Raw genomic sequence first — 19,159 nt, forward strand, 5'->3', positions numbered from 1 at the left:
TATCCCGGCTTTGGAGCGGGAACTGGTGGATGGGTGTCCTTCCGCCTGTCCTGGATGTTGGCATGGGCAACTGGCTTACCGTAAACGCTGCTCTATCCAGAGATCAATTTATTTTTAGTTGCCTGGCGAAACATGTAGGTTTCATGCCTAAAAAGTCACCGTGCATCTCCTGGAGCCCTTTCCCCACGCAGTCCAGCTGATGCTGAAGTGAGCGTTTGTGTTTGAGAGAGTAAAGCACTGCTTCTCAACCTTTCCAGTTATGGGTCCGTAACGCTTTCCACTGGCAGTACAGATCTCTTTGGGAATACCTCAAATGTGACACTTAGTGCTTTGCTTTTCATGTTGACCTTTCTGGGATCTCTAGGAAGGGGATTCACTGCCAACCGTGGGAGGTTCACTGCCCGAAAATCTCTGAAATAGAAGAAAAATTAAAGAGGGAGAAGTAAAAACTGAAAAGGGAAACCAAAGAGAACAGGACAGACCTTTGAATGAGGATCAAAACTCTGAAGTTAGGATTTACAAAGGGTGTAAAAACAACAGAAAAAAAAAAAAAAATAAGGTCGCGTAAGTTGCTTGGTCTTGTCTGGCTTTGTTGTATTTACCATTTAGATTTCCAGAAAGAAGTGTTAGGTTTCTCAGTCTAATCTGTGTTTGGTGTCAGCCAAACTAGATTGCTAATGATGAATTGCTTGACTTAATTGCTTCCTAGCCAAGACACGTGCAGATGAAACCTCATGATGGCTAAATCTTTTTGTTGCATTATATTTCTTTTTTCCTCTACCTCTGTGGTGGAGTACAGAATTGGAGAAGCACTCAGCATAGTCTTATAACACTAAAAAAATGCTACCATTGAATTCAAGTTCTTTCACTGTCAAAACAGTGAAAATTATTCAAAATATTGAAAGGAATACAAGGCAACTTAAATAGCATATGCTTTTCACTACCACTAGCTGATACAGATATTTTATTCTTTAGTGAATGTTATTCATAGAAAGGAAAATGGGAGGAAGGATAAGCTGTGAAGTCATACTAGCTTTTATTCTGTTTAATGTCTCAAAAATTACTTCAAAAATCATGGATGCCCAATTTGCGTACACACTGGATGTGAATAGGCACTAACTGGATTAATAACAGTCTGTTAAATTTAACAATACAATGAACATCAGGAATGAATTAATCTGAAACCCTTTTGTAACCAGCACAGCTACTTAAACGGTGTCCTTCAGCGCACACAAATATTCGTAGGCTATATGCAGGAGGGGTGGGCAAGCCGAGTGCTTTTTCACAAAGGAGGTTCTGTTCTCAGTAACATGATTCCAGTTAGTCCTGGCCAAAGCAGTGATGCCTACAGCAGTTATGACAAAGGGAAAGTATTTTTATTTTGATGGGGTTAGATCTCTTTTGTCTCATCAGTACTACGCAAGCATGAAGAAAAGAAAGGTGAGGGGGGAGGGTTTGGATGCTGGCAGCTTGAATTTATGATGTGTGAAAGAATGTCTGCTGTGAGAGTGGTATGTGAGATGTGAAAGTGTAATATTTTGAAGGTTTGAAACAAGGGAAAGAAAACCTATGCTGTGATAGAAAATATGGAAGAGAAATTCCAGGCATTTCTTTAAACATGAAGTTGATACACTGAAGATAATTTTGTTGAAAGCAAGAGATGTCCAAATACCTTGTCCTTGTCTGTTAATGGTTTAAAACAAATATTTATTTGATTGGATGGTTTGACACTTGATTTATTTTCTGTTGAAGTTTATCCTTCCATGTAAACCTCATCATCAGTGGAAAAAAACAAGGTGCTTCATTAATAGCAAAATTTGTTGAACCTGTTTTTCTGTGACTGGTGACCTGTACCCCTCTCACCCACTGCCTTTTCCTTGCAGCATTTATCTCCCATCTCATTGATGCCTTCCTTTAAAGACTCATGCTCTCAAGTGTCTCCAAGTTCAGTTTCAATATCCCTAAAGTGTCTCCAGGGCGAGAGATAGTTTGGGTTTTGGGACTCTTGTTCGTACATTGGTCTGCACGGGTTAGCAGCAGACCAAGCAGAAATGATAACAGTTAAGTTCCTGCTGTAGCGTTCCCCTCATCAGGATGGCTGATACATGTGTTTCATTTGAATCCAGATGCTAACTTTTGGAAATGGTAAGAATATAATTGAAGGAGCCCTTTAACTCTCTGTTAAACTTGACTGAACATGGCCATTGCGTTCCAGAAGTAGTTAACAGGAGCCTTGCAGAGACCACAATTGCACAACTCTTGTTTTGTTTGGAAAGGAGGCAAAACGAGTTACATTTTCTGTAAGCATTTGGTACCATATGCTGAAGAGTGATTCATGTATCTTAAACTTATTGTTGGCAATTAAACAATTCATCTCTGTAATAAAGACTGATTAAAAAATATTTCTCATAAATCAATCTTGGGTCAACATTAGACTTTCACTAGTGTAGCTGTATCAAACTTCTTTGATGTATAATAAACATAACTCTGCAAGCAGATGTCTTTAGATTCAGTTAACACCTCAAAGTTAAACGTTGGTCAGTCTAACTTTTCTTGCTACTTTAACCTGAAATAAAGGCTTTAAAATTTAAGGATTTCTTCAATATGAGATCCCAATAACATCTCTTTAACAACTCCTTTGCAGTTTTGGTTTTTTTTCCCCTAAAATGGTGATGTACTCTGCTCCATGTGAATTCCTGGAAGTTGGGTGTTTTATTTCACGACCACGTCAGAATTAAATTTGTTTGAAATAATCAGTAAGATGTCATGGTATAGTGCAATCTTACTGGAAAACTTTGGGTTTCTTTTTATACATAATTCAATGTTTTCCAATCCTCTTTCTTAGTTGCCTGTTGCTTGTCTCCAGCTTGAATCATGCAACTTATGGATCAGCCACTAAATTAACCTCACTGAAGGAATAAGACCTCAACTTTTCCTTCCTTTTGCAAATTAACATGTCATTCTGAAGTTCACTGGTGATGATGCTGTCCCAAAATGCGTTTTCTCACTAGGCTGCTATGCTATCATCGTCCTTGGTTAGGTGTGAGAAACTTAAAAGTAGTTTTTTGTAAAGAATAAAATGATAGAGTAAGTATTTACAAAAGACATTAAAAGTAAATTATTGTATCTTTGTATTATACTGTTAATTTCACCCTATTTACCTCTATGTTTTTCATTTTTCAGACATTCTTTCTAACCTGTTTGATCTGACGAGATGTGTTTTTAAGTGCCCCAAGTCCTTTCATCTTCTCAGTGTTTGGTTTCACTCATGCTTTGTGCCGTAGAGCTTTGGGTCTTTTCAGTCAGAGGTCCCGAGCAGTGTGACCTCTCTGTTTGCCTTGTGAATATTTCACCGTAATGCTTAGCTGCTTTCTCCTGACATTTCAAACCGTTCCTTGACTGGAAGGCTGGAGATCAGGTTCTAAATGTGATTGATTCACTGTATGACAAATTGTCAGTTTCTTTTTGTGTTATTTTTCCTTAGTAATACTTTACTTCTGTTTCTCTTTGTTGGTGATACTGTAGCAAAAACACACTCAGGAATATGGAAAGATCTTCAAGTCTCACTTTGGTCCCCAGTTTGTTGTATCCATTGCAGATCGAGATATGGTTGCTCAGGTCCTCCGGGCAGAAGGTAGAGCACCACAAAGAGCTAACATGGAATCCTGGCAGGAATACAGAGACTTACGAGGGAGAGCCACAGGACTTATTTCTGCGTAAGTGTTGTTACTCCTTCATTTTCTAAGTTTTCTTGTAAAAGCTTGATGATTTTCTGAACGACTGAACACGTCATCTGGGAATTCAGGCTTTTCTGTCTGGGGAAGTTTGTGTCTAGTGAGGGGAAGAGAGTAGGAGTTTATGGTGAATCGTCTGTTCTGCTGAAAATGATGCACAGTTTGTGGAGTAAGCTGCCTTGCATAAAAACAATCTTGGAGAATGTGCATCAACTAGAGATGTCTGAGCTGATTCACTTATCTGGAAGCACTATTGCAGAATTAGGGGGCTTACTAACTTTGGCACAGCACTGCGCAAATGTGGTTTTATTGCTTCAGATCTAGACTGTTGCATCCAGGTGTCAGTGTGCTGTGTGGGCTTGTTGGCTCAGGTTGGCTTTATTTTTGTTGTTCACCAAAGTGTCCCCTCAGTAGATGAATGCAGAGAAGTCACTGTATGGTAAATTCACACTGTAGTGCATCCCCATGCAGATATTTTTGTACTTGACTGATTCTGGGAGAGTTATCTGTCTGTAAAACTTGCATAAACTGGCAGTGCATGTGGTGTGGTTAATTGCCACTGGGAACTACTCACAGTCCGCACTGCCATAGAATGTTTATTTAGAAGAAAACTAATTTCCTGAGTCACGGACAGTCTGTTTCTTTCATGGTAGCAAAAAGCATCATGTATTGCACTGCAGACTCAAATCTTAAGCTGCAGTTCAGAGTCAAACTAACAGTTCCTTGATATTTTGTGAAATGAGATCTTAAGAGATAGTCAGAAAATGTCTGTTAAAGAGATTAAATTATTTTGCTGGACAATAAGTTCCTGTACCTTGCAGCAGCATTGCTCCAGGTGAAATTTAATGGGAAATACTTACATAACGATTTAAAATAAACACATAGAAGACAATTGCCTGTCTTCATAAGGAATTGAAAGATATCCTTGGAACCACTGTTCCCAAATACTCTGCTCGTATGAAGCATGCAGATGCTACATTTCAGATTTTCAGTCTTCAGCACAAAGATTCAACATATAACTCAGCTAAAAGAGAATCTAGCTGTAAATTGTTTCTCTATAGCTAGGTCTGCTATCCTATTACTCCGCAGGTTTAGAACTAGGGTAACTGAAAGTGATTTGTCAGAAATGGCATTTATGGAACTAGCTCAATTGGTTGAATTGTCAGATCTGGATGCGATGCCTTTGGTAATTAAGTACCCATTCTAGGTAAAAGCAATTTTGCCAACTATCCATTCAAGTATTTATTTAATGTAATTTTAATAAGAAAATTTAGCAAATTTTTTATGTTAGCTACTACTAAAATGCTAATATAGAGACACTTGTCAAATTCAGAACACTGAGTGGACAAGTTCAGTCACTTCAGACCAGAGACTGACTTACAGAGTTACATACGTGTTGCAAACCAGAAATTTAATGAGGACTTGTAATAAATGCAGAATAAAAGTGTAAGAGCATAATACCAAATACACATTATCACAATTTTCATTTCACCACTTGCTTTCATTTAAGTTGAAAAATCATAAAGAGTTTAATTGCAGAACTCTTACCCAGATTGTTAAGGAGAATTGTGTATAGACGTTGTGAATAATTTCTTCTAGGGAGGGGGAACAATGGCTAAAAATGAGAAGTGTACTGAGGCAAAAAATTCTGAAACCCAAAGATGTGGCTGTTTACTCTGAAGGAGTCAATGAAGTTATCACAGACTTAATTAAAAGAATCCACACCCTCAGAAGTCAAGAGGATGATGGGGAAACAGTGACCAATGTTAACAACCTTTTCTTCAAGTATTCAATGGAAGGTAAGCCTGGGATGTATAACATCTGTCAAGAAAATGGATGTAAAGCAATGTGCTTATGATTAGGCATTTTTGTCAAATGACTCATGCCCCATTGTGATTATTCTCAAAAGGGAAGTTTGATTTCTGTGTTCAGGTTTCTTCCTACTTAGTGCAATAGATATCCATGGAATTCCATTGTAGAGTCCAAAGAGGTGTCAGCTTGTAATAATAAGGGACAATTCCTGTGTAAATGCTGGTATATAGGTAAAATGGACAATCAAGGCCCTGAGCAGTTTCAGTACTCCATATTTCTGTATTAATTTCTCAAGAAGAAGGGTGTTGACATTCTAACAGTGTGTGACTTCTAAGACATGTTAATTTAACAACACACTGGCCAAATTCCAGGTGGGGAATCACTGTGGGATGTATCTAAATTAGCTTAACGTGGGAAAAGATACTGCTTTCTCCTGCCTACACATGCCAACTGTGGGGTTGTTATGCCTGCCTTAAAATCATCTGTCACTGGCTACCATTAATGAGGGACCGCTAAATGGAACTCCAGACAGAGCTAGTACAGTGTTTCCTGTGTTCTTATGGAAATCTAATGGTGATCGTATTTTGTGCATTCCTTTAACTGACTGCATACAACCTACCTTGTTATATGTAGTGTCTTTTAAAAACATTGGTGCTCATTGCTGACAGGCAGCTGAATAATTTGAGATTTGCAAGAACTTCCAAACTGCTCACCTATGAAGATGCTGTTTCAAGTGGCTGGCTGGCTGCTTGGTAAACTAACCTGAGTCTGTTCCACATTAATAGTATCTAAAAATGTAATTCAACTAAGAGTTACCAATTTTATGGGATTTTAAACTCTGAGCTTACAGATTCACTTTAACTGATGGGTTAGTTTAAATTCTTCACATTCTTTTAGCTTTTCATTTATACCTTGTGCCTGGCACATGCTTATTTCCTATAGGAATTGCAGTTTTAATTAACTTACGCTGTCAACCAATGTGTAAGAGTTTTTTGAAAAGACCACGTAAAGAGTAAAAAAATGCATAAGAACCAGCAGTTGCTGAAAGAGGCACAAGAGAAATAAAAGGCACAGAAAAGTATGTCCCCAGGGATGAAAATTAGGGAAGGGAGAGTGAGTTGAAAATAGCCAGATTTTTAAATTATTTTTGTCAATAAAGAAGAAACATGAAGCAAAGAACAGGGGAAAAAAAGTTTCTTAAAAAGGTTTATGTTTATGTATATGTATATATATGCATATACACACACACACACACTTGAGAATTTGTGGAGAGTTTGATGGGGGGCAAGACCAAGGTTAAACACCATATCTATTGTATCGGTTTTTAATAGGAGAAATAGAGAAAAAAAGAGACTAGAGTGCTAATAGACCAGTTACTCTAATTATCTAGTTAACAGTTATTCTCATATTTCCTGGAAAGATGTGGACAAGCTGTTAACGGATGAATTTAAAAGCACAAAATTTATTTTAAAACATTTAATTTGATGTAAATGGCTTTGTGAAATTATCTAAATGCCTTTTTAAATTACCTAATTACTGCACTGGATTTTAGAAAGACCATTAAATAAAATTATTTTGATAATAGGATGCTTTTGTTACTGTACCATGTGATAATTTAATAAATAAACTGGGTCATATGATCTAGATTTTGGAAGCTGGGAGGAAAAATTGCTAGAAACCTATGTTCAGAAAGTAATTAGAAATGGTTTGCTGTCAAACTGAGCAACATTTTGGCCAACTTTGGTAGGGCAGTTTCTGTCTGAGTTCTGTCTAATATTTGGTAATTTGGGTATGCTTATAAAAACTGAGCTGAGAAATTGCAGGAAAAAAAAAAGCTAAGGGATGAGTAAGAATTAACTTGATATATGGAAGAAATGGTCCAGAGTTCAGAAGAAGAATAATCATTTAATAAAATAAAGTACTGTTCTTTGGGGGGTGGGCAGAAATGGTGTTCCTTAGTAGGGATCACTGCAATACTACAGACAAAACAGCTGAGGAAATTATAGCAAGTCAGAAACGAGAGAGGAGTCAATATTGTTCTTTGCAACAGTGTCACACACATGCTGTTCTCCAGGGCCAGATGGAGTACATTGTGTGCAGTGAAACCTCTGTATAGAGTGTAAGCTCTTTATCCATTTATACACACTCATTATTCATTTGCTACCAGCTTATGACGAAGAAAGGCATAGCCATTGCTGGAAACTCCTGAACTATCACCAGTTGGCAGAAATGTCTTTGGACTTGCATGTCCCTGTGTGTTCAGAGGCCAACACGGCAGGCTCAGGATTTGTGGTGCAATGAAAACACAGCAAACATGCTGGAGGGCTGCTCCACTTCTGGTGGAATTCCTGGCCCTCTCCTCATGGTGAGCATTACTGACATTGCAGCCACTGTCTCGCTGCAGTGTTTAGCTGGGATTTTTTACTGTGTTTTAAATTTCTGTTTTATCGGCTCCTGACTGCAGTAATAACTAAACATTTTGGAAAGTAGTTCCATTATGTTAGCATTTTGATTCCTTAAATTATTAATATGTATATATGCATGTGTATAGCAAATTCTTTGATTTCATATGTGCAGGTGTGGCAACTATTCTGTATGAATGCCGGTTGGGCTGCCTGGAAAACAACGTCCCACAGCAGACTGTTGAATATATTGAGGCTCTGGAGTTGATGTTTAGTATGTTTAAGACCACTATGTATGCAGGTGCTATTCCCAAATGGCTTCGTCCACTTATTCCAAAACCCTGGAGAGAGTTCTGCAGATCCTGGGATGGACTCTTCAAATTTAGTAAGATTTAGTAGTAGAAAAGTTCAGCTGTATTTCTGCAGGTTCTCTGTGTGTTTGAACAGGACTTGCTGTATTTCTGTTCTAAAATTATGAGAAGACATTGTGGTAGAAGTAAGTTTCAGATTAAACTCAGATTTGCCAAGGGAACCATTTTAAAAAATACTCTACTAAAAAATAATGTTACCAGTACACTTTAAATATTCCCCTATTTTATGCTGCTGTTTCTTTATTTGTCTTAATCTGTTTCAGTGCCCAGTCCGGGTCCGAGTTCTTTGCCAAGGCTTTATCTAAAGCCACTCAAATTTTAATGAGGGTGGTTTTGTTGACTTCAGCAAGTTTTCAGTCAGGCACTCTGACAAATAACCACAACTAAAACTGACTAGAAAGTTACAAAATGAGACTCTAGCAATTAATTAAACTCTTTGTGAAGTTTACATATACACATACAAGCAAGTAAGTTGTCATAGAAGTACACTGCTGTGCTACAATATGTTTTTTTGTGAATAAAGCATTCCAGGCTACTTTATCAATCAGCTTTCATGTAAGTAAGAAGAACGAGTTGTCTTTGCAATATATTTTTTTAATATTCTGAAGTGTTTAAAAAACCTTGAACCCTTTTCCCCTCTCCCTCTTAGACAGCTGCATGCATTTTTAAATTTATTTTATTAGCACTATCTGTCTAGGTAGGCCTGTGTACGTCTTCTTGACTCTAGATTATTTAGTTTCTTAACTTTTAATATGACTAATATGCTTCATTTTAATATGTGTTGATCTGCACCTACAGTAGGCATTAGGGAATCCATTTATTGCTGATACAGGTGTGTTTTCTGTGAAACACATATTTTTTACACTACCACTTTTGAATAATCCCATTATAAAGCACTCTTGTTATATTTAGTGGGTTAAGAACAACAGCAGACTTCAGCTTTTTCCTAACAGCAGCTCAAAAACTGTTCTTGATGAATTTGTTCTACTTGAAACTTGTTATCCTGTTTCTTTGTTTAATCCCTTTGTGAAAAAAGAATTAAATGGTGAGAATCACTGTATAGGATATGTGTGTTTGTGGGGGTTTCGTAAAGGAACATGTTGATTCTAGTTCTTTTTTTTCATAAGCTCATACTGTGAGGCATTAACTTTCTGAGGAGTCTTCCTCTTTTTAAAGCCCTTGTTTCACTGAAGATGCTGTTTGTAGTCACTAAAGTATAGATGGGACTGTGGGTGAAATTGCTCAAAATGTCATTCACTGAAGTTTTTCAGTTTTTGTTTTTACTTGGTGCTCCTCATCTTTGTCTTCAGTGTGATTCAGTTATGTGGCTTTGACCTTTGGCTTGCTGCTAACTTCTTGTAGCAGCTGCTCTGTGCTGACTTGCAGCATGCTCTGCAGAGTTCACTACTTCTTGCAGAGTCATCAGAAAAGAAGCCAGGTGGGCATAAAAACTTGACCTTGAGCTTCCTTCACTCCCAGTCAGAAAATAGCCTCCTGTGTTCTTTCCTCACCCTCACCATTCTCATGCTGTGAGATACCAAGGTTCCTGTCAGCTGTCTTTCCTTGCTGTGAGTACCCAAGGACCTCCACCACCACTCTTTTATCTTTTCCCTGAGAAAACAGATTCAAATATTTTGTGTTTTTATGGCTAGGTAGTGTAGCATAAGGGGGCAATGTCATTACTGAATGGAACTGGCAGAAAAATAAAAATTAAAGCTTAACCATTTTTTTTTTAATCCCAAAGGTCAAATCCATGTTGACAACAAATTGAAGGCTATTCAATCTCAGCTGGATCAAGGAGAAGTTGTGAATGGTGGGCTACTTACATACCTCCTAGTGAGTAAGGAACTTTCTTTGGAAGAGATCTATGCCAATATGACTGAAATGCTTCTGGCAGGAGTGGACACAGTAAGCTTGTTAGCTTTTTTCTTGTGCACAATTGTTTTTTGTAGACCAGTACCATTCGCAGCTATCTTCAAGGGGGTTATGTTGCTTATAAGGACATAATTTCTGATACGTTTAAGTCATTACATCTTTAAAATGACAGAAAATTCTTAAAGCACTTCACTAGAATGAAGTCAGTGTTCTGTTCTAGCTGTGATTTACAGGAACCCTTCATTTGGGAGTCAGTTCCACAGTTTGTTACATGGATAAAAGAGCAATTATCTTTACATTCGACTCTAATTTCATGCCTTTGGTTTTCCTACCTTAAATATTAGGCTTGTATTTGTGCTTCTTTAGGTAGACCACAATAGAAAAGACTGCTGAAAGTTAGTGTGAAAAAAATTGATCAATAAACTCATATGTAGAATTTGGTAAAGGATTTTTATATGTGGACAATTACATCAACAGGGACACGCATAATGGATCAGATACCTGGTTTGTGCTGAAGCCCATTAGGAGGGAGTTCTTAGGTGAGCACTAATGTGGGTAAGGCATAAGTTTGCCACCCATGCTTGTGCTGGCAATGTACAGTCAGTCTGAGGCAAAGAGCCATGGTGATGGAGCGCAGCATTAATGAGGCTGGTGTATGAGGTATGTTAACACCTAGTGAAGCATTTTATGTGGCTGCCTTTCCTTATTCTTCTGATTTGTCACCTAGAGCATTTGAAGAAACCTAAAGGTCACGTATATATCTTACTCTGCTTTCATTCCTGTCACCTGAAATCAGTGTAGCTCAGTATTGACTGCAGCATGACTATCAGAAGAATTAGAAAAGATAAGAATGAGTTATTCTATTGTATATACAGTGTATATGGAGTTAGAATATCAATTAACACTATTATTGTAAATTACTGTAAATAAGCAATTTTGAAAAGAAATCTATATTAATTTGATAAAGAAAGTAGGACTGTGTTTAATAGTCTTACAGTAGAAAATATTAAAATAACTAAAAAACTAAAGTAGTCTTAAACTAAAAAAACCTCTCTGGATAATTAGATACAGATTTATTTTTTTTCAAGAAAGTTTGTAAGGTTTCTAAAGAAAATTAAGAAAACCTCAACAGTAATGCTTTTGAATTCCAAAATAAGGAGCATATGTAAAGCGTATTTATGTGCTGATGATTATTCCATTGGTTAAATACCCCAAGGGCTTATGAGTTTGGAGAGGTTTTTGATGTTTGGTTCTTAAGTAAAACACAGTTATTCATCCCATTCATTTCCTAATCTTTCTGACCTTAATTTTCCGTTTTTAGTGTGTGAGAGAGTTTTCATTAAACTGAAAGGACAGTGTTCAAGTTCATGCCAACAAGACTTTCTCTTTCCGTTTAACTCAGCTTTCTCAGCTGGTAACAATCATTTTGTTAGAGGACGGTACTTCTGATTTCCTCATTTCCAAGTACAAGACAGAAATTAAGGGAATCTTTTTTCCCCCTACTGCTGTCACTTCAGATCTCATTTTATCACAGAAAATGAAAGAGGTTTAGAGGATTATAAAGGCTTCCAACAAAATTGTAAGGCAGTTTTTGGCTTCAAAGCATTTTGGCTGTCCCTGGAACAGTGCTAGTTTTTAAGAGGTTAGGAAGGAGCTGGGAACCTGGGAAGAAACAGAGTTTGTATCAGAGATGTTCTGTATACAGCTGGCACAACTGCCAGATCCTCTGAGCTCTGGGAGGATTAAGGCAGGGTTGCATTTTAGCAAGGGACAGCCACTCAAGATAACAGGAAGAAGGAAGGTTCTGAGAATTCTAGCATTATACCCCAGTTTGAAGACAAGACATAAAAGGTCACCGTCATGATGAATTTGCATTCTAAATTGATCTTAAAGGTAAGCCCAAAATAAGACATTTCTAGAAGTTGGGTTTTTCACCCATACATTGTTTAGAACCTTAAGCTTTGTTGTGCCAATGTGTGAGAAGCTGAAAATTATTTCCTGCCTAAAAAGTGAAAGTGGTTGTCTGTCTTCATTATACAAGTTGAAAAAAATGCATTTAAAAATAATTCGAGAAAATTAGGGTAGAAGTTACAGTTTTTCTCTTAAACACTGTCACACTTGTCAGTGGTGTCCACTTGGACATCAAGATGTTGACCGCAACTCTTTGGGTGCGACTATCCAGCCAATTCCTTATCCACCGAGTGCTCCATCCATCAAATCCATGCCTCTTCAATTTAGAGATGAGGATGTCATGCAGGACAGTGTCAAATGCTTTGCACAGGTCCTCGTAGATGACTTAGCAGTGATAATATCAATTCTGTTGTGTGGGTGCATTGAGGAGACCACCATATGCTTAAAAGGGGTTGGTAATATCCTAAGTAGCATTCTCTTATCTTGTTTCCTGTGAAATGTTTTTGTTGGGAAGGTGAAACATGTTGAAAACTAACAGTTAACTTAATCCACTGCTGTTTAGAGTGATTATGTTTCAGTACTGGTTCTGTAGTTTTGTTTGCGTTTGTTTTTTCTGTTGCTTTTTAATATTTCACTGGGAAAATATCAACATGGGCTGTTTTGATACATGGGGGATTTTTATACAGAACGGAGATGGAGAAGGGGATGTTGAAGTCTGACAACATCCCATTGAGTCCAGATGTGAATCATTGCCAGTCTGTTTTATAACTTTAAACTTACAAAACACATAGTTGAAAACTGATTGTTTTTCTTGGCTCGAAATTATTTTTAATCTAATCTTGTTGGACTTGATGATGATGATTGTGGTTTCTTCCTTAGACTTCTTTTACATTGTCCTGGGCAACGTACTTGTTGGCAAAGCACCCTGAGGCTCAACAACGTGTTTATGAGGAAATAGTTCATAAGCTGGGGAAAGACCAAGTTCCTGTTGCTCATGATGTCCCAAAATTGCCTTTGATTAGAGCTGTGCTGAAAGAAACGTTGAGGTAAGTAGCAGACAACTGCAATCATTAATTAAAAAAATCTAATTCCATGTAGTTGTAATAGATTGAGTCCATGCTAAAGTTTGTATTTAGTTGTTACTGCTATTTGCCACTTCTGCTTTCATTTATTGTAGCAGTATTGTGTCCAAGGATGCCCCAGCAATGGAATATGATTGTTTATATAATGTTTAATGTTTTTAAATGTGCTAGAAGTCTGTAGGACATGTCTGTTAAGGTAGGTATTTGAAAGCTTGATTTTTGCCTTTTAAGTACTTGTGTGATGGACTGTTAACAACCTCCTCCCCCATACACTACTGCAAAGTCGTACTTTGCAGTGCCACTACAGTAATTTTAAGCTTCTTAACTTAAATTGAAGGCATGTGACATGCTTTTTTTATACGTTTATACCAAATGTTCATAGGGAGGTGAGGGGAGCAAGAAGATTTTAGAGAAGGCATTGAAAAGGCTTTTTCAGCTCCCAGTAGTGCTAAAACATCTCCAGCTTGACCAGTTGATTTCATATTTGTACATGTGTAAAGCAAATAAATATATAGCCAAAACTGGTAAATACATTTTCTCAGGTATTAATCATGTTCTCACAGATGATTCAGGTCTTTGAATCTCCGAGGTATTCTCTACTTTTGAAAAATCTTTTTGCTGAATGCTGTGAACGCACACTGCATTCGTATTTTATATTTGTGAATGCAAACTGGAACCTAAACTTTTAAAGTTGTATTAGTTATTACTGCTGAACTTCTCATTAATATTTGTCTCTAGGTTATATCCAGTATTGCCAGGAAATGGAAGAGTGACCCAAAAAGATTTGATCATTGGAGGATACTTGATACCTAAAGGGGTAGGTTATATTGAAGTCCTCTGCACAAAACACAGTTTAATTTTTGTGTATGAAATATAATCTGTTACAACATATATACACTTCGTTGATTTCAAAAGATTTCAGCAAGCTAGAGCATTAACAAGAAAGTATTTCGATAATATTGATTTATATTACAAAAATGGATTTTATAATTGACTTGTTGCTATTATTTTTAGATTTGGGTCCTCAACCACTACTAATCAGATTTACCATCATGACTTGTTCTTCATATTCTTGTGGGTGGAGCCTATTAATAACATCTCTGTGCCATGTTACGATTTGATTAGAAAAGCATGAGTTTAATTATTCTTGAAGTTTTTCAATTTTTGCCTGTTAATTCTCTTTGTAGGAAGAGTTTAATTTCCTTTTAAATTATGAGTCTTTCCTTTATACTATTCAAAGATTACACAGAGATCATGATAGAACTGTATGGCTCTATTTTAAATGACAGCACTTCTGTGTTAGAGCAACATAGCTTTAAAACAGTCAGGATTCTTAATTCTTAATATACTTGTTTAAATATTATTCTCCACACATTCCTCCATTTTTTCCTTTTCCATTGTATTGTATCTCTCTTCTCCCCTTCTGTCACACTATCTTATTGAGACAATTCCCAATACTTGTGACTTTTGTTCCCATCTCCTTCCCCACTGCATCCAGCAACATTTAAAACAATTTGAAGAATATTTCGTTTGACCAGTTTATAAAGGGGGCTGATTTTCTAGGTATACTTTTTTCTTCTAGAATTACTCAAAGGTACTTAATTTTTATCACCTCATATTGCAATAATTACAGTAATTACAAATGCTTTTTTATTTTGTTATGTGTATTGGAGTTAGCTAAATATAAATATCATTTATTTCCTCAGACACAGCTGGCACTCTGTCATTATACTACTTCATACAGTGAAGAAAATTTCTCGATGGCAAATGAGTTCCGACCTGAACGCTGGCTGAGGAAAGATAATTTGGACAGAGTAGACAATTTTGGTTCCATCCCCTTTGGTTATGGCATTCGAAGTTGTATAGGAAGAAGAGTTGCAGAGCTGGAAATTCATCTTGCACTGATTCAGGTTAGAACTATGTGACAGCATTACAAGAAGAAAAATATATTGGTATGATTCTTTTCTATGTATACCATTTCTGCATATCTTACAGTGCTCAAAGACTTTGTTTTGGGGTGTTGTCTAGCATGCTCATCCTGCAAAGGCTTAAAACGTTGGAAATAATCATGCTTGAAATGTAGCATACTAGTTAAACTACATTGGCAGAAGAAAAAAATCTTTATAGTACAAATGAAGTAAAACTAAAGGTAAGACTGCTAAGGAAATATATGGTTTTAGTACACAAGGTCTTTGTAAGCAAATTGGAAGTCTTTCTTAACGTATATTAGAGGGGTTACCTGCTCAGTTTCAGTATTTTAGTTATGAAGAATTCAGTACTTAAAAAAACCATAAAATAGTTCTTATATCCTTGTACTGACCACAGTGTTACGACAAATAGTAGAATTTTTCTATGTTCTGTGGTTTTCTGTCCCTTCTTGTTCTTTCTTCTAACTTTATTATAATTTTAGATATACATTATTTACAGTTATATAAGTAGTTAGTACATAGTAATATATATTGATTTCCATTGCTTCATATCATAAAGAAAGCTTTCCCAATGGCTGTTACATTTTTTATCATTTACAAGACACCTTTGAACTCAAATACTGAGATCAGATAGTGCAATCAAAGCTCAAAGATTTGGAAACTATTTATAGTTACTTAACTATAAAAATATTTAGACCCATGACATGTATTCGAAGCAAAGCTTGATTGAATTTGCCTTAGAATTTCCTTCAGTAAACTCCGAGAGCAATCTCTGAATGGTTAGAGTCTGTCTTTTGGAATTCAGAGTGAGATAGCTTTCAGGGGGCTGGATAAAACAAACATACTTGCATCTTTTTGAATAGGAGGATCAAGGAAGTAACAGAGAACCTGCTTTTGTTTTCTGGAAAGAAACTAGAACAAAATAGCACACAACCTATTTACAAGCATTAAGATGATACTTAAGTAATTTAAAAATAGAAACACACGAAGCATGGAGCTGATGAATGAGAAATTGTGTCAGACCAGTTTGACTTTTTTCTTTGACTTGATCACTTACTTGATGTGGTGGATGTAGAATAAATCATGTATTCTGACTTCAGGAAGTATTTTCACATGTCCTATACACTGTTCTCACAATTAAATTAATAAAATTTGTTCCAGATGGAAGTACCTATAAAATGCATGCACAACTGGTTGGAAAAAAGAAATAGCTGGAGGCAGTAGCTGTCAAATATTTGCTGTTGAACTGGAAAAACGCTTAATTAAAATTCTATAAGAGTCTGTCCTGCATTTGATTTAGGTTGGTATTTTCATTAACAGTGTAAATGATGGATTAGAAAATACTAATTAGAGTGTACATAGGGTATGAAGCTGACATGAATTAAGTTAAAATCAGAGGTTTTGAATATATAATTATGAAAAAATGGAGAAATGTTCCAGAATCAACATAAAATTGTTCACTAAGGACAGTTGCAAGTTACTGCTCTTGAGAAGAAATCAAATGCATAAATACAGATTGCTGACCAACTGGCTGGGTAAATAGTACTGTGGAAACAGACTGGAATGATACAGTAAAAAATCAGTCAACAATAATGATGCTAATTCTGACGAGGCAGTGTAATTCTTGGATATATTAACAGTATTAACAAACATTGTTTGTCAGAAGGAAGAGCTAAATTACTCAGTCTTACCAAACACTGGTGAATCCTCAGCTAGACAGTGATATGCAACTGACCCTGTGTGCTGCATTTTAAAGACAATATAGTAAAATTGGAGGAAATTTGGAAGACAGAGAATAACAAGAATGGGAGGCTTGAGAAAGAGAAGAATGAGATGAAAATTTCATCGAACATCTAACACTGAAAAGGTAGTTATGTATAGGAAATGAATGCATTGTTCACCATGCTTACTAGGAGAAGGATAAGAGAAGATTACTTAGTTTATAGGAAAAAGTGTTTGAGATTTAATATTAGGAAAAGCTGAGAATGTTGAAGTGTTTCCTTCTTGAAAATTTAAATAGCTGAGATATTCTATGTTCAGTTTCAAAACGGGTGAGAGAAATCTCTTGAAGTTTGTTTCGCCCGTGATTTCTGTGGTTTGTGTTTGCAACTGAGTCCCTCAGTTTCACTAAGTATATGGAAACAGAGGTTTAATGTATAGACAATTTGTGTGATTGAATTACAGTGATCCTGTTCAGGAGAGGTTCTAATACTTGACTCCTTGAATTATAATGGTTTCAGTTGGTGCCCTGGACAGTTCCTGTCTCGTGTTTGTTTTGTTTCCTTTTGCCCAGGAAGAGAAATGTGTGCGATGGGATTGGGACTCTTTTATTGCTTTGTTATAATTGCACATACTGATTTATATTAAAGGAAGTGAAATCAAAAACAACATAGAGAGGAAGCTCTCGAGGTTTGAAAGACACTTTAGTTTCTCTGGTAGCTCAGACTGTTTAATCTAATTGTGTGGAAATTCTTCAGAAAGGACTGGCTCAGTCATCCCTCAGTCAGAGGGGGAAGATTTTTAAGTATCATCTTCACCTTGTGTAAGAACTGTATTTTCTTTCCTGAGTGGGAAACGTCGCATTCAGGCTCCACAGAATTGGCAACAGAAATTTTTTGTGACAGTCTGTCACGTTCTCTTCTCCAAAATCTAATCTTCAGCTGTAATTTGCAGCTTTTCTGATAGTTGTCCTGTTTATCTTCACAGTTGCTTCAGAATTTTGAGATCAAAATTTCGCCCAAAACCGAACCAGTTCATGCCAAAACCCATGGACTTTTGACTCCTGGAAACTCCATCAATGTGAGATTTTCTGACAGAAAATGAGACTCAAATGTTTTGGAAATACTTGTGTGATTTTCATGGGAACAGACTTGCATCTCGTGGATGTTTAATCATGCTTGTCCTCTGGTTTCTAGGTATCTGGCAAAATGATCAAGTATTGTGTTCTGCCTTAGTTCTAGCAGTACCTAAGAGATTTTACCTCTCCTGTAATAGATAATTACACATTAAAATATATATTGGAAAAAATCCTTGCACTGGGAATCTCTCTTTACATGGAAAGATTTCTAGTAATAACATATGCACTGAAAAAAGCCCAAAACTAAATTCAGACATGTTGGTATTCAGTGGTTTTGTTACATGGCTTTGTCATAAATGTCAACTGCTCAGTGAGTCTATTTGAGAGCAAGAGGTTTACTATATAATATGTGAAAATTACCTGCATTTATGAATTTGTGCTTTCCTGTTTCTTGTCCTCCAGTGTTTTTTTTAAAGGTTTCACCTAGCATTGAAGTTATGAGATCATTTTTCTATTGTCTGTAAAAACGTTTCCTCTATGTGTACTAAAAAAATAACACAGTATTATGAAAGTAAAGATAGAAAAAACACAATTCATGTAACTTTGTTTAGACTCAAAATACAGAACAATTAAAAATATATCCAAACATAATCCCCATAAAATGTTTCTATATATTTTTTTTAGATTAAAAATATTCAAAATAAAAGTTTAATTGTCACATTGTAGAGTTATGAACCCAGATGTTGTCCTCATCACCAAGGCATAAGCTGAGTGGAACAGCACAAGCCACTTTCAGTGTTCTAGCTAATATTATGCCAAAACCAAATGTAAATAATAAAAATGAAACAGTTGTTACATTTTAATAATTTGATTAAAAAATTAGTATTAACTATCTTCACAGTTCTTCAACAGTAAGAACTGGAAACTTCCCATTGTAACATGCTGAACCTATAGGCAGGTGCACAGTTACCTCCTGTAGGATGGAAATGTGACTACTGAAGTATTTGGAGATTTTTTTTTTACTATCTGGGGTCCAATACAAAGAGTGGACACCTGAAAGGCTTTTTTTTGTTATTATTTTATTTTTCATACAACAACTAACAAAAAAGTCTCTCTTGCATGATACTTCAGTCTTTAGATAACTTTAGCATCACTGCGCTAACCATACGTTCTCATTTTTGAGAGAAATGTTACACCTTGGGACCATGTTATGCCTTGAACAACGCTCAAACCTGCATATCCTAATA

General features: G+C 36.3%; 1 protein-coding gene across 1 annotated transcript; it reads left to right on the forward strand.

The window, feature by feature from the left end:
- Window positions 1-3,529: 3,529 nt before the first annotated feature.
- LOC104462388 (cytochrome P450 27C1) lies at window positions 3,530-17,938 on the forward strand. Its single transcript, XM_010074305.1, has 8 exons — window positions 3,530-3,716; window positions 5,334-5,533; window positions 8,124-8,333; window positions 10,064-10,227; window positions 12,985-13,151; window positions 13,926-14,004; window positions 14,894-15,097; window positions 17,822-17,938. The coding sequence occupies exons 1-8, from the start codon at window positions 3,607-3,609 to the stop codon at window positions 17,936-17,938; spliced, it is 1,251 nt and encodes a 416-aa protein (XP_010072607.1). The 5' UTR covers window positions 3,530-3,606.
- The last annotated feature ends 1,221 nt before the right edge of the window (window positions 17,939-19,159 follow it).

The sequence above is a fragment of the Pterocles gutturalis genome, unplaced genomic scaffold, assembly GCF_000699245.1.
Source record: "Pterocles gutturalis isolate BGI_N339 unplaced genomic scaffold, ASM69924v1 scaffold15622, whole genome shotgun sequence".
NCBI lineage: Eukaryota > Metazoa > Chordata > Aves > Pterocliformes > Pteroclidae > Pterocles > Pterocles gutturalis.